This window comes from Convolutriloba macropyga, chromosome 4, assembly GCF_964194025.1.
Source record: "Convolutriloba macropyga chromosome 4, txConMacr16.3, whole genome shotgun sequence".
In the NCBI taxonomy this organism is placed as follows: domain Eukaryota; kingdom Metazoa; phylum Xenacoelomorpha; order Acoela; family Convolutidae; genus Convolutriloba; species Convolutriloba macropyga.
Window position 1 is genome coordinate 22,117,533 of NC_134471.1, and position 15,963 is coordinate 22,133,495.

The window sequence follows — 15,963 nt, forward strand, 5'->3', positions numbered from 1 at the left end:
CCCAACTTGAATTACTGTCACTTAATGTACTCAAAAATGCACTTGTTGCTTCTGTTTATAAAACGTAAACGTTGAAATCTGAAATCTACAACGATCTGTTTGTTTCTCAATTTTAAATTTTCTGTTGTTCATCGGCGTTTTTTTTTTGAACTTTTGTTGCGCTACGTAGATATATTCAAACACCTGGGCAGTTAAAAGAGGCTCAACTCAGTCCGCCAGGAATACTTGGAATTCGAAATAAATTCGTGCACATGGAGAACTCATTCGAGTCTCCAAACTCATTTTCTAATGTCAAAAACTGACCAACACTTTTGGACATATCCTGGACCACGAATATTACCGCTACATGTCTGACAAGCCGGCGGGGTAAAAATCCTTTGCTCAAAGTTCAGTTGAAAGTTTTATTTGACGAATTGAACTTTATTTACCAATTTAATATACAACTTTATTTATAATAGTCTCCTTTTCTACAAATATAATACAGCTTGTTACTGTTTGGTAGTTCTGAAGCGCGATCAAAGGTCAGAGTTGATAATATAAATAAAGCTACCGGAGTTTGGAGCGCGACATCGGGAGGCTATCAAAATTCGAGGTATCGTCGGGGCATAAACTGTTGTTTAGCATACAAGCGCTATAAGCATGTAGAAGTAACATTTCATTTTGTTTTCATTTTAAGTTTTCTTTTCAAACAAGACCTCAGAGAAGATATTTTTGATGTATCGTCTAATAAGGTCATGGTACAGATAACGGAGGGCTCAGCCTTCAGCACAGATAAAATCAGTTCTTACCGCGCGACCAAGTGTGAAAGTGTAACAAACACTGAATAAAAACATAAAGCAATCTAACTCAGTCAACAAGTTTCTCACTATTATAAAATGGCTGCAAAATACAAGCTTACGATAAATCTTTATGTTTCCGGCTAAACTCTGAGCAGTCCGGTTATCATTAACATTTGAACCTAAACTAAAAATCTTGCTGAGAAAGAGCCCAAAAAAATTGCGACTTCAACAGGACTAGTCTTGATACCACAGTGCCTCGTTTCTTGCTCTGAATGAAACTAACCGAAAATAAAAGAATAAAAAATTTTGTCTCCAAAAGTTTAGGTGAATTGCATACTTAGAAACCGGTAAAGCTTAAGGCTCCGAGAGAGCTGCTTAGCCACTTAATGCCCTCCGAGCGCTACCTGTCCATTCCGTTTTTGAGGACGAAAATTTAAAAGCGTCAGACGAAAACATCGATCACACAGAAAAATGCATAAAAAAGACCACAGGACTCATCTAATTGATACCAACTTCGATTGAGAGCAATTAAGAAAATTTCATCTTTCGCTTATCATAAATATAGACGGTAAATTGCAGGAAAGTTACAACCGTTGACCCCAAAGACCCATGGATTGAATCAGTTTGTGAAAAAAAACGATTGAATCAATTGTTGAATCAGTTCGTAAAAAAAATTGACGACAGCCTAATTTTTTAAAGTGACGAAAAGTCCTCTAATTAAGTCCTCAATTCCAATAGATACAATAAATATAGTGAAATAAATCTTTAAATAGGAGGGCGAAAAGCTTAATGATACCAGTTAGCTTATGCTCTACGGAACTCTTGACAACTTGATACAATAAATTAGGGCTTTCAACATTAACTCTTAGTGAACGAGCTTTAAGTCAATTCTTTTGCGTTCGCCTTTTAATCTTGAAAGTATACACTTAATTTTGTTGAATGAACTCTCAATTCCATTCAGTTGAAACAGTTAAGTGAGGTAAGTCAGAAATCAAAATAATGAAAGTTGTGACTTTCAAGTGAAAAACGTCATCGAAGGGTAAAAGAAATTAAAAAACATAGAAGGACAACTCTGAATAAGACAACTAACTAATACAGCCAAAGAAACATATGGGCCTGTATGAAAAAAAAGAAACACAAAAATTCAAAGAATTATAAAAATTTTCCAAAACAAGAATAAGAACACTACATATTGACACTACGCGTATTTAGAATGAGTACACAATTGAACGAACTTGTCGAAATAAAAAAGCCAAAACGGCATGGAGAGAAAAAATCTTCTTTGAAAAATAGTGACGTCAAGAAAGAACACAAAACTAAATGCTAAAATTCTTACAGCATAAAATACAATTTTTCAAGTAAAAAAAATTAGTTCTCTCACAGAATCAAAATCCAGAATTATAAAAATGAAAAGTTTAAGAGCCATAAAACCATGACGATAAAAACATAACAACAATTCGAATTAATGATTGATTGGCAACCGATGATACTTGCCATTAATGAGATTAAGTTTAGACAAATCAAAATGAACAATAAAATGGGCAAAACAACTAGTTAACATTTTTAGAACAAATTGTGTCAAATTCGAAAGCACTAGCTATGAACTTAAACAATTAGTTCGATTAGCTTAGGCCTCACTATGAGAACTGTTATTATTCAGCTTGAGTGAAGAGAATTAATAATTAAGTCAAACCAAAAATTAGACTCATTTATGCCTGATTGGCAAACGATGAGAAGTGTCATTAAGCAGACTAAGTGATAAAACAACAAAAACTACAAAACTGAGCACGAGTAAAAAAAATCACTGACATTGAAAACGAGTTAGGAACACGAACGAAGTAGTTAACTTGTTTTCAAACAAAATCAATGATTTTTGAAATAGTGCTAATTTTTTTTTAATTTCTGCTGTTTTATCACTTACTGTCATTATTGACAGCTCTCGCCGTTTGATAATGAGGCATAAATGAGTCTAATTAATGGTTTGTTTTCATAGTTAGTATTTTTCATCACTTTGACAATATTTGTTTTCAAAAACTATTTTACTAAAACAAACAGTGTCTAAGTCATATAAACCATTAACTGAAATAAAAAATACAATTATTCATTGTTAGAACACGTAAGACTTCGTGAAACCATTAGTTAAGAAAATCTGGAAACAATTAGTAGAAAAGGATGGTCAATTGCCGCACGTGAAAAAATTGCTTTCAACGAGTAAAAACGCTCAAAAATTTCGCCATCACTTTAAGAGTAATTTAATTTAACAATTCAAGCTTCCAACTTACTCGCTTTTTCGCTCTCTTTGCAACTCTCAGCTTGATTAAAATCACTACGATACTTTGATTTCACTTCTAATTGCCATCAAAAATCGGAAAATGTGAACTTATCTTGAAAAAATTCAATGCAAAGAAATATCAAAGATTGAACAAAAACTATACCTAAATTAGACTATGAATACATGGGAAAAACGACGGCAATTGTTTTGAAACACATTGTTCCGCTCTACTTTAAAACTGGAGCCAATAAATTTCACACAGCAAAACTTTGCTTTTTCGCTCCTCTTGTTTCGGCGACACCAAAATCACTACTCCAATTTCGACTCCTATATTCTAGAAGAAAATGGTCCAGTAAAAACTTACAACATAGCTGTTAGATTGCCAGAAAATAACCACGATAGCTTCATACATCTGATTCTCGAAAAGATAATAAAAGAAGCGGAGAAAAAAGACATTTCATTTTATTAAATGCCGAGATGTTGTATTTGGATTAAGAATTTGTATAACTAATTGCTGCTTCTATTAGCTGCCCTAATTTTTTAAAGATTGAATAAGTCACGTCTGACCAAAAACAACCACGCGCTTGAACAAAAATTTCCCCAATAAGAGTGAAAAAAGACGTCACACACGCAATTCAGTTGAAATTGTATGAACGAATGAAACAGCAGATTTGAATTGGTTGTGACGTCATGTGGTCGTAACAAAAATCTTGACGAAATGAAAAAACATAACCAGAAGAATTCCGGAAGCGATTCAAAGCTTCAGAATTTCACATAGAAAACTGCAATTGTAGTGGAAACCATAACCTTTTGTATGAAATATTAACTCTGTACCTCGCCATATTTGATTTAAAAAACGGTAACATTTACATCAATGTCACCAAGACACCGCTGATGAATTGATATCTTTGGAGCACGTTGAAATCACGCTAAAATAAAAATTACGACACGATTCAGTAAAAAGTCCAAAACTGGAAATTTAATACATACATAATTATGACAGAAAACAATCACTAAGATCTTGATACAGAGAAATTTCACATTAAAAACAATTGGTAACTTTGAAAAAGGACCAAAACTCTAAATTCTAAATATTGATAGCTCAAAAAAACTACATGGCCAAAAACTCTCATCAAACGTGATACTTTTCTCATAAGGATATAAGTCTGCAATCAACAATGCAGCCTAAAACACACATCTTTAAAGCATAAGGCAGATAAAATTGTTAGAAAAAACTTTTTCAAAAAGTTCAAAAAAAGAATAGTAAAACTTAAGACTCAAAAAACATCCTTCTTTGTTTCGGAGTCACTGTAGCACCAAAATAAGACAAAAATAAGACTTTTCCCTTCTTTGAGATATCATAGACAAAATGAATTCAAACTTTAGCAAAATTAATTAACAAGAGAAAAAACAGCATAATATTCAAAGACAAAGAAGTCGTTTAAAACCAAAACTAAGCCACCAAGTATATTCGCAGAAGGTAAAAATCAGGTAAGTTTTAAGCGGACAAACCCAGCAAATTGTCAGAGCTGCATTATATTTAATGAAATCAATTACAAATATAATTTTTACAAACTTAAGAAAGGCTCAAATCATTAATTTTTCTAACAAATAATAAAAGCAGAGCGAATAAAACAAAAAATTTAGGATAATGCTAGAACAATACATGTTAGAACAAGGAAAATATGGACACATCGTAAAAAAACAGGAACAAAAAAGATTACTTACTGATTTTTGAAATTTAAAAATTAAATTAGAAAAATTCCACTTATGAAAAAAGTTTTACCTAATTTCAAAGATTCAACGTCAGAACTTAATTCAATTATTAACAAAACCGAATTTAAAATCCCTGACGGTACATACAACTATTTTTTTTTAAATTAATTAAAGCTAAAATACGAACAAAAAACCGAGACAAATTAGATAAAAACTGCCAAAATCAGTTAGCATGTGCACAATTCAACAAAAACAATAATAGGCACCGTTATAAAGTGGCATTCAATGCATGAATCGTCAAAAAGAAGTTAATTTATTCACTGGTTTTTCAAAACAAGTCCGCTTAAAGATCCAAATGAAAAATTAATGAAAAAATCCAAAAAAATAACTGAAAACTTGAGAAATATTTGCCCATATTGGACTTGAAACGCAATATTAGGAATTCGAAAACACGCGGCATTCTGTCAAAAACACTTCTCAAAGTCGAAAAGTCATTCATTGAACGCAGTACTTCCGACTAAAAAACTTAAAGAAGACCAATACTCCTCTCCGAGTCGTAAACACCAAGAGAGGGCCATTAATAGCCTCAGCTATCGTTTTGCGGCCATTAATAAAAAAAGACACACGTTTACAATGATTGCTTCAAACTTCGTTCAAACAATTAAACAGTTGAATTCCCTGCGACCTTTCCACATAAAGCTCATTATACGGAACGGATTTTTCAGGTTACCTTAGCTTTATATTCACACGTATAAAGTCATTCGAGTACAAAAGTTTTGTCAATGCGAAAAAGACAACGAAAACTCACCTCGCATAGTTTTTATTTTGTTTGCTGGCACAATTATGGTATCTGGCCTTTTCAACGTCTCAACAGCTGTATTTATGCACTTTCGAAACTGAAGGCCTAAGCCGTAATATTCCAAACTACTAATAAACTAACTTACTAAACGTCAAAGGAATTGCTCTCGGACGATAGGCGGTGGTTGTAGCTGGCTTAAGCAGAGAAGACGAAGATAAAGCGGGGCCATGGGGGGGGGCAGTGACGGATTGTGGGGAGGGGGCTGCTAGAGCTCTGTTTAGACACTTAATGCCCTCGGGCTTCACCAATTAATCCCATTTTTGAAACGAGTCTCCGTACTAGCACAAGAGCAGTTTGAAATAAAGCTCTAAATTAATTTTTGTGATCGTAACAATTTATCTGCAGCTTCAAATTCGCTCAAAGTTCATGCTCAAAAATGAGAACTTTTTCCGAGTTTAAATGACAAAATTTTTTCTGTGAACCGCTACAGCTTCAAAACCTGCTCATTTTTTCTCAACTAATTTTACATCACATCGGTATTCATAAAATAGACAACTCACAGGTCCCCATTAATCCGAACTGTCATTTTCAGAATAATCAAACATAGCCGGCAGATTGCCGGAATAGCTGCGAAAGAATAGACCTGCGTGCCATATAATAGAGATAGAAACAGATACAGATCTAAATTGAAAAAAAAATCGATGCCGCTCAAAAAACTAGGTAAAAAACATTCAGCGATAAATTAACAACGCTTGTTAAAATTCATTCCACAGAAGCCTCTTATTAGGGACCTTTACTGCACATATGAGTTCCTTTGACCTTAAACAAACTCAAATTAAACTTGAGTTTTAAAGTGCAAAAGTCATTTTATTGAGTGAGGTAAGTCACGTATGATCAAAATCTAATCACGCAAATAACCTAAAAACTTTTGCTAAAGCGAGTGAGAAATGACGTCACGCGCGCAAATGCCGTCAGTGAGAGGAAGAAGTCATTCAGAAAATTTGACTTTTTCAGCTTTGCTGTGTGAACAAATTTAAAACGAAAAAAGAGCGTCAGACGACGAAACAAAAAAACATAGCAGGACAAGTCCTGACGTACAATTCAAAGAATTTTCATCGACTAAACAGAAAAACTAGACCTAGAATGGACTATGAGTGAATTGAGAAAACCATTTTCTTAAAAAAAAATCAGATAAAAAAATAAGAAAAAAAAATTGAAAAACTTAAATTTTATCGAAAAATTGCAAAATTTTGTTATATAAAGATACTGAAAATTATTTTATTGCCCCTACGAATTAAACAAACCTAGCTGGCAGATTGCCAGAAAATAGCCGCAATAGACTCGTAGATCGGCAGTCTAAAAAAAACAGTAAAAAAGACAGACCAAAAAAATTCGTCTTTTCATTGAAGGCGGATATGTTATATTTTGAGTTATTGCTGCCTCTTTTAGCTGATCTCAAAAAACCTTAATTGAGAGTGACACACACCAATTTGACCTTATCTCTTTGAATTAAAGTAGATAAAAGTCAATTTCAAAGTGAAGAAGTCGCACACATGCAATTCAGTTGAAATTGCATGAACGAATGAACAAAAAGTAGCTGTGACGTCATATGGTCGTAACAAAAATCATGACGACGAAATAAAAACATAGCAGGACAAGTCCTGACGTACAATTCAAAGAATTTTCATTGATTAAACACAATAACTAGAACTAGAACGGACTATGAATGGTTTGGAAAAACCATTTAGAAAAAAATCCGATCCATTAAATCGAAAAAACAGTAAAAATCAAAGTGAAACTGCCGCATGTGAACAAAAAAACCACTACCGAGAAACCGAATTTTTTGTTCAAACACCGTTTTCTCACTCTACTTTAAAATTAGAGCAAAAAAATTCACGCCGCAAAACCACTCGCTTTTTCGCTCCATTTCCTGTTTCGGCGTGACCAAAATCACCACTCCAATTTGACTTCAAAAATCATGAAATTGTGTGAACAGATCTTAAAAAAAAAAAACATAGCCGCAAGACTTCCGGAAACGACTCGAAGTGAAAATCTATTTAACCGCCATCCAACTACTCATCAGAAAAAACTTGCCTCCACTAATTTACGATTATCTCCAACCAAACCGTAAAACAAAAAAGTAAAAACAAAAAAAATCAAATCTGTTAAACTCTGAAAAAAAAATCTGATCAAATTTTGTTATAAATCAAGATCCCGAAATAACTATTTTTGCCAAAATTACTTCATCAAAACAACTAGCGCTTACTAAAACCAATTAAGTGAATGTTTTAAAAATACTTGAGGCCAAATTATGAAAAAAAGCACTAAAAAACTGGAAAAAGTAAATTTTTTAATATTAAAAAATCATATAAATCCAAAGAAAAATTTTTTTCAGCGAATAGGGTATATAGATGCTCGCAAAACAATAGGCAAGTCATAATAGGCTAAGAAACTTGTCTAAAAAACAGAAAAAAAACGAAAAACTTCAAAAAAAAATTTAAAATAATTCCAATTTTCGCCATTTTTTGTCATATTTCTCAACAAAAAGATTCATATCCAAAATTGCCCATACTTATTACTAAACAACTAGAACAACTATTGTGAACCCTAAACCTCCACAAATGCCATAAAAAATTCAGGAAGAATAGAAACGGCATTCAAAAAATTGAACAAAAAAACTATAAAAAATAAAGGAATTTTTTTAATAGTAGAAGGAAACATAAAGCCGAATAAGGTTCCTTTGCAATTAGAGCAATGAAAAAATCGCAATACAATGGGCAAGTTATAATAGGGTGTGTAAGACACTCGTGTAAGATTTAAAAAAAGAAAAACCGCAAAAAATGAGAAAAATGGTTTAAAATTCTCTCAATTTTTCTGTCATTTTTCCTAAGAAAAAAATGATTTATTCCAACAAAACTTTAATCAGTTGGTATCTGACAATTCCATAAGTAACAAGCTTCTATTCGAATCCCACTTAAAGCAGTAAAACAAAAAAACAGGTAACAAATCATTAAATTTCATCTAAAAATCAGCAAAACCGATCAAAAACCTCCAAATTAGCATTAAAAATCAAATTAACTACATGAAACCTTCAATTCTTATCAAAACAAACCTAAAACTAATGCAATATTATAATAAAACCTCATAACCATCAAAAGTTGCAAAAAACTGCTTTTAAAAGCCGCACGTGAACAAAAAAATTTCGCTCGCTTAGAGAAAATTTTTTCACACATCAATTTCTCGCTCTCTCAAAAACAGCGGTATGAACAAAAACCACTCTCTTTTCGCTCCGCTCTTCACTTTTGTTCAGCACCAAAATCACTCCAAATTTTTTCACGAGTTTTATTTCCCGCTTCAAAAATCACTCCAATAAATTGATTAAAAAAAAGGACTTCTCCAATACTCCTCTTCGAGTCGTAAAAAGACAGCGCCCCAATACAATTCAAATTCTTTGAATTGTAAAAATTCTTTGAATTGTAAAAAAAAACCAAGAGCACCGCAATATAGCTTCGCTCAGCTTACAGCTTCGCAGCTATAAAAAGAAATGAAAAACAAATCGAAATCAAAGCGAACTATTTTCTACCGTACTGACGTTTAATAAAATATCATTCGGACTCAGAAGGACATCTGTATCTAAAAATTCTAACTAAAAATTTCTTAATCAAAAATTCTGAATGTATTTATAAAGGCAACACGTGTGAAAATCATGGAAGCAATTTGGAAGTTATTTCCATCAAATATCCATCTCGATCGATTACTTCAATCCAGTATTTTTATATACTAAATATTGCCAATTTTATATTCCTGGTTTTTTTTACTTGACTTGAAAAATCAAATTTGCGGGATGTAAAACTAATTCATCAGCTATTTGTTGATGAGCTTGAAAAGCACGAAAGTTGAAATACTTTGAAAATTTTGCCTCCAAAAAACAATGAGTTTCTAGGCATTTTTCAAGCGGCCTTTTAATAAGTAATTGGAAAAAAGATAGCTAACGTCGCAAGTGTTGGTATCTGCTAAGTGTCTTATACAAGATAGTGACCATCTGTCTAATGGGAATCCGGCCTTGTCACATATGTGATTGATAGTTTCCTCGTTCTCCGCCACGAACAGTGAGAACTCGCGCGACTGTTGATAGTTTGATAAGGCAGTCTGTAGTTTCGGGCACAGTTTCCTTCCACCAGCCAGGTACTAAAACATAGCATAAATCTTAGTTTATATTTTACGTCATAATTGAACCACGAGAGAAATTATTCCTCAAACCCTTCAACTATTGCAAAAGCCCTACTTTCTTTCTTACGCCAATTTTAGTTAATCGATATCTGGGGTATCATTAAAAAGCCATTAAAAACAGAGTCGACCGTTGAAGAGACATTTACATTTCTTTGTTTTACTTCTCGGGGAGATATTTATATTTAAAACTATCAAAACAGTTCACCTTTTTCGCTTTTTCAACTTTAAAATATGACCATATTTGGTAGATTGCCGGACAATTGCCACGACTAATTCTCATAACACCTCTGGATTTCAAAAAGCCGGAAAAATTGATTATACAAACTTATTAGTTAGACACCCCTGTTTCTTAATGAGAGGATACAGGGATTGGTATCCATAGCAAAAACATTAAACCTGGTAACTGAGACGTATTAGAACTAATTCCAAACACGGGGTATCTAAAACCGTGATTTACAGAGCTATCCCATTTATATGTTTCATTTTGTTTAAGGTTCATTTTATATTGCTCTGCTGATCAACTGCTGTTTAGGAGCACTTTCAGCATAATGAGAAAAAAGTCAGAAAATATGAGCTTAAGCTTTTCTTAGTAAATCAGTTTTAGTCTATCGTTATTTTTTGTGAGGAGGAAGAAGGGGAGAACGGGGAAAAACACCTGAACCTATAAACAATTCTGGAAAAACAATGGCCAGACTATGAAACTCTTCAAAAAACTCAGGCCAGAATTAATCGAAGTTTCCACCTTTTTATAAAAAGCCCGCAAAAGAGCTTTTCATGAGGCAAAAAAAACGACAAAAAATACAGGTTTTAAAAAGAAAACAACCGACTAAACGTCGGAAGAATTGCTCTCGAACGACTAGTGGGAGCTCTAATCAATTGCAGCCTGATTCAGTCGGGGGGGGAATGGGACTAAGAAGTTCAAAAGTGGGCTTCAAAATAACCACATTAGAGGTTAACATATACCACTAATAAGATTTAAAGTAAAAAATGACACCAGTTTCAGCGCACTTTTCAGTTCACTTTCAGTATTAAATTGCCGCCAATTGAGTTCAACTGCTTGAAATTGTGACTGAAGCCTAATTGTTGTGATAAACTTATTAAATAGTTTAAGATGAGTTATGACCAAACCGGCAATGACGTCAATGGACAACCACCTGTTCTTCGGTACATGGATCGCACCCCCATGATCAAGGCAAGTTCAAGCAAAAGAGGTTGCTCGAATTGAGTCCGCTTGAAGAAAGATCGATGGAAGAAGTCATTCAAAGCGCACTTGCAGCTCAATTGCCAAGTATTAATGCAGGCATTCAAGCAGAAGTTCGGAATTCTGTATCAGCAGCCATCAACGATGCAATTGCCAAGTTGAAAGATGAGTTCGCTCAAAAATTAACTGTGCAAGAAGAAAGATGTAACTTGAAGTCCCTATCCGAAGCCAAGCTACTGGAAAGTTACAACAGGCGTGAAAACATCAAGGTTATTGGACTGCCTGAGGTTATCAAGGATGATGGAAAACCTGAAACGTACGCGGAGGCTATCAAGGAAATTGTTAAATGTGCGAACAAAATAGAAGTTAACGTGGATGAGCAGGAAGTTTCAATTGCAAACAAGCTACCAGGTGCACAAAGAGGCAAGCGACCAATAATTGTCCGCCTGAACAGGCGAGTTTCAAAAATTTAGATGCTGAAGAAGAAGAAGAAAAGTTTGGAGAATCTTGTCGGATACGCCAATGTTAAAGTGTTTAAAGATATTAGCCGTCCCCGTTTAGCTTTTTTAAACCTAATGAAGCGCGATAATCGCATTGCAATGGTTTGCGCGAGAAAGTAACATACTTTACCAATACAAGAATGAAAGATTTATTCAGAAGATAACGGGACTATATGAAGGTGGTGATGAACTAGGCTAACAACTGCAAGATGTGAAAAACTGATTTTATTTTCAGCGGCATTTCTCCGGCAGAGAACTGCACGGAGGAGGAACCTAAATCAGTTGTATCTTCATGTGATAGATCCTATTTACCAATTTAATACTGACTGTTAATGTTCGTTCTTTAAATAACACTTAAGCGATTTGGAAGCACTTGTTCATAGTCTTGAGTCTCCATCAAATGTTATGTCTAACTGAAACTTGGTTGACTGAAAACGACGACATCGATTCCTTATTAGTTCCAGGCTTTAATAATTATGCAATTAAGAATAGGAACAGGCTTGGCGGAGGTGTAATGATTCAAATTAAGAATGATCCAGGTGGTGTAATGATCCAAGAACAAATTAAAATTCGTCAAAAATCTGGATAAATGTTTGAATGATTTAACTTCCATAAATTGTCCTACCGTTATAACTGGAGATTTTAACATCGACACTCATGTAAAGAATCAATTACATTCAAATTATCTTTGCACGATATCTGCTAATGATTTTCAGATTGCTAATCTTGAAACTACCAGGGAAACTTCTACCTCCGCAACTTGTTTAGATCATTTTATATATCAAAATTTTGCCAGCCCTGAATTTAGTGTACTAACTCATGAAAACTTTTCAGATCATTATCCCATCCTAATGAAGTGGCCAATTAATGTTGATACTGAACAAAACTATTTGCTATTTAGAGACATAAGCTTTATAAAAGATCAAGAAAAACGGTCGAATTATTTAACTGACGTAGACTGGAACCTAAGGAATCGATGTCACTTTTTCGAATCTGATAGTACCAATGAGTTGTTCAGCAAATTTAACAGCCTTTTCCTGGAAATCACTAACAAGTATCCCCCTCTTAAATGCTTGACTGATAAAAAATCGAAAGTACCGAAATGGTTTACAAACACCCTTCAAAATTTGCGTCTAAAAAAACAAAGTACATCGAAGTATGAAACAAAATCCGCATAACAATGAAGCAGCAAAAAATTCAAACTGTTAGGCGACAAGTTTGGAAAAAGTGTTAAAAAGCTAAAAAAGATTTTTAAGCACAAAAATTCGAATCATATATTGGAGACTCAAGGCAAACATATAAGTTACTCAATGCTATTAAAGGAACAACTCGAAAAAGTTCACAAGTCCCTGCGTTGAATACATGCAATGCACGTTGCACTGATCCAAGCAGCGCTGAAATTGCTGAGGAATTTAACACATTCTTTACCAATGTTGGTCCCAAGCTGAAATATAACATTAAACACGTTCCTTAAACTAAAATGGACGAAATTAATCACAATGTATCTAAAGACAATAACCTGTGACGAGGTTAGGGAAATCATTGATAATCTAGATAATAAATTCTCATCTGATGATGATATCTCAAATGACATAGTCAAGTTATCATCAAATGTTGCGATTCCATACCTAACCCAGATAATCAATAATCTTTTGAAGGAGAAATATTTCCCGATGATGTGAAAAAGGCCAAAGTCATTCCTCTTCACAAGGATGGATCAAAACTAGATGAAAAAAACTACAGGCCAATTTCTCTACTAAACGTATGGAGTAAAATTATAGAACGTGCTTTGTTCATTCGCATATATGCTTACATGGAATATCATAATTTGCTTTTCGATAAGCAATTTGCGTTTCGTACCAAACACAGCACAATTGACGCTCTAGTTGAATTAGTTGAAAAAATAAGATTGAACTGCCAAAATGTAAAAACTGTCAGTTTCTATCTTGATCTTTAAAAAGCTTTTGATACCATTGAACATGATATCTTATAGAAAAAGATCGAAAATACTGGCATCAGGGGCCCAGCTCTAAATTGGGTAACAATATACTTAAAAGGGAGACAACAGCGGGTTATTGTAAATGGAACTTGTTCCTCGTGGAATTCTATAGTTTTTGGGGTTCCACAAGGCTCAATTCAGGGTCCGTTATTGTTCCTCAATTATATCAATGATCAGCCATTAGTTTGCAAATCTCTTGATGTTATATTGTTTGCGGATGATACAAACCTCACCGCAATCGACAAAGACGATAATTCAGTGCAAGAAGATCTGCAAAACATCAATAATTGGTTGATTGCTAATAAGTTAATACTAAATATGGATAAAACCGTACAAATGAATATAAGGAATAAAAAGTGCTTCCAAATCAGTGTTTAAGTTTGATGATGTTTTATTGGAGTTCGTAATCTCTTTAAGTATCTCGGAATCTATGTAGATAGTAAATTCAGTTTTCAATCACTTATAGAATATATTAAGAAAAGACTCTCAAAACAGTATGGTATTATATGTAAGCTGCGTCACTATGTACCCCGTAAACAGCTAATTGATTACTATCGAAGCAATGTTAACTCAATAATTCAATACAGTATTTTGGTATATGGCTGTTGCAGTTAATCGTCGCTTCTACCTATCTACATTCTGCAGAAAAAAATTTTAAAATTCATTTACTTCAGGAGAAGGTCAGATAGTTCTAGGGACATTTTTATCTCTAATAAATTACTAACAGTATTGGAGTTCCATGTTTATGAGCTGCTGAAATTTGTCCTGAAATCATTGAAAAAGATGCATAGCAAAATTTAACAGCCTTTTCCTGGAAATTACTAACAAGTATGCCCCTCTTAAAAGCTTGGCTGATAAAAAATCGAAAGTACCGAAATGGTTTACAAACACCCTTCAAAATTTGCGTCTAAAAAAACAAAGTACATCGAAGAATGAAACAAAATCCGCATAACAATGAAGCAGCAAAAAATTCATATTGTTACGCGACAAGTTTGGAAAAAGTGTTAAAAAAGCTAAAAAAGATTTTGAAGCACAAAAATTCGAATCACGTATTGGAGACTCAAGGCAAACAAATAAGTTACTCAATGATATTAAAGGAACAACTCGAAAAAGTTCACAAGTTCACGATAATTCAGTGCAAGAAGATCTGCAGAACATCAATAATTGGTTGATTGCTAATAAGTTAATACTAAATATGGATAAAACAGTAGAAATGAATATAAGGAATAAAAACAGTGCTTCCAAATCAGTGTTTAAGTTTGATGATGTTTTATTGGAGTTCGTAATCTCTTTAAGTATCTCGGAATCTATGTAGATAGTAAATTCAGTTTTCAATCACTTATAGAATATATTAAGAAAAGACTCTCAAAACAGTGTGGTATTATATGTAAGCTGCGTCACTATGTACCCCGTAAACAGCTAATTGATTACTATCGAAGCAATGTTAACTCAATAATTCAATACAGTATTTTGGTATATGGCTGTTGCAGTTACTCGTCGCTTCTACCTATCTACATTCTGCAGAAAAAAATTTTAAAATTCATTTACTTCAGGAGAAGGTCAGATAGTTCTAGGGACATTTTTATCTCTAATAAACAGTATTCGAGTTCCATGTTTATGAGCTGCTGAAATTTGTCCTGAAATCATTGAAAAAGATGCATAGCGAAAATTATCTAAATGAATTCTTTTAGCATGAGCATAGTACCAGAAACACCAGAAGATCTACCAAAAACTACCTAAAGTAACCCTTCTTTAAAACGCAGTTTGAGCGCTCCCCTATTTCATATCGTTGTGCAAAGCTATTTAACACACTAAGAAAGAATGAAGTTCTAGCACCAAAAATTGGCAAAAAATTGAAACCGAAAATTGGCAAAAAAATATGCTATTTTATCATAAATTTAACGAAAGTTATATGCTAAATCCGTACCCACCCTCAAAACATTTTAAAAAAAATTTTTTACCTTTTTCTTTTCCATAAACTCTTGTCAAAAATTGTTGCGGCACTTACTTCGTAAGTACAGTGGCCTCAAAAATGGAAATATTTTTGCAAAATAACGAAGTCTGCACATAGAAAATCGACGATGAAAATCGAAGTGCAGACAAATAATTTTTCTTTAGCCAGGGCAGATACTAGGTGGGCTTAATAGTCCCGTTTATCTGTCCTCTCCGAGATACCTTTGATATGTAAATAATTTTAATTGATAGATATTATGAATTATTAATGTATTATGTAATTTATTAAATTGTTGATAATTATTATGATGGAGAAATTTATTCTTTCTTCTTTCTTTCTTTCTATTGAGAGAGAATTTTAGATCACGCGAAACGCAAAAAGTCAAGAGCGTAAAAGTCACCCGAAAAGTCAAAATTGTCAAGCAAAAATTTTGCATAAAAAGACGCACACGTTTACAATAATTGCTATGAACCTCGTTCAAGAGCAATTTAAAAGCTCAAAAGTCAAAACAAG

General features: G+C 33.4%; 2 protein-coding genes across 4 annotated transcripts in view; both read right to left on the reverse strand.

Annotated features, from left to right (window-relative positions):
• LOC142337513 (selenocysteine-specific elongation factor-like) overlaps positions 1–15,963 on the reverse strand; it is a 286,977-nt gene that overhangs the window by 56,052 nt on the left and 214,962 nt on the right. The window lies entirely within an intron of this gene.
• The window catches only part of LOC142337514 (testicular acid phosphatase homolog), a 265,886-nt gene that overhangs the window by 34,959 nt on the left and 214,964 nt on the right, over positions 1–15,963 (reverse strand). For all 3 annotated transcript variants that reach the window (XR_012758950.1, XM_075386793.1, XM_075386794.1), the window contains exon 5: positions 9,560–9,754. Coding sequence is in view for 2 of the 3 variants with exons in the window: in XM_075386793.1 (XP_075242908.1) it covers positions 9,560–9,754 (195 nt within the window). In the remaining variant the exon portion in view is untranslated. The remainder of the gene's footprint in view (positions 1–9,559; positions 9,755–15,963) is intronic.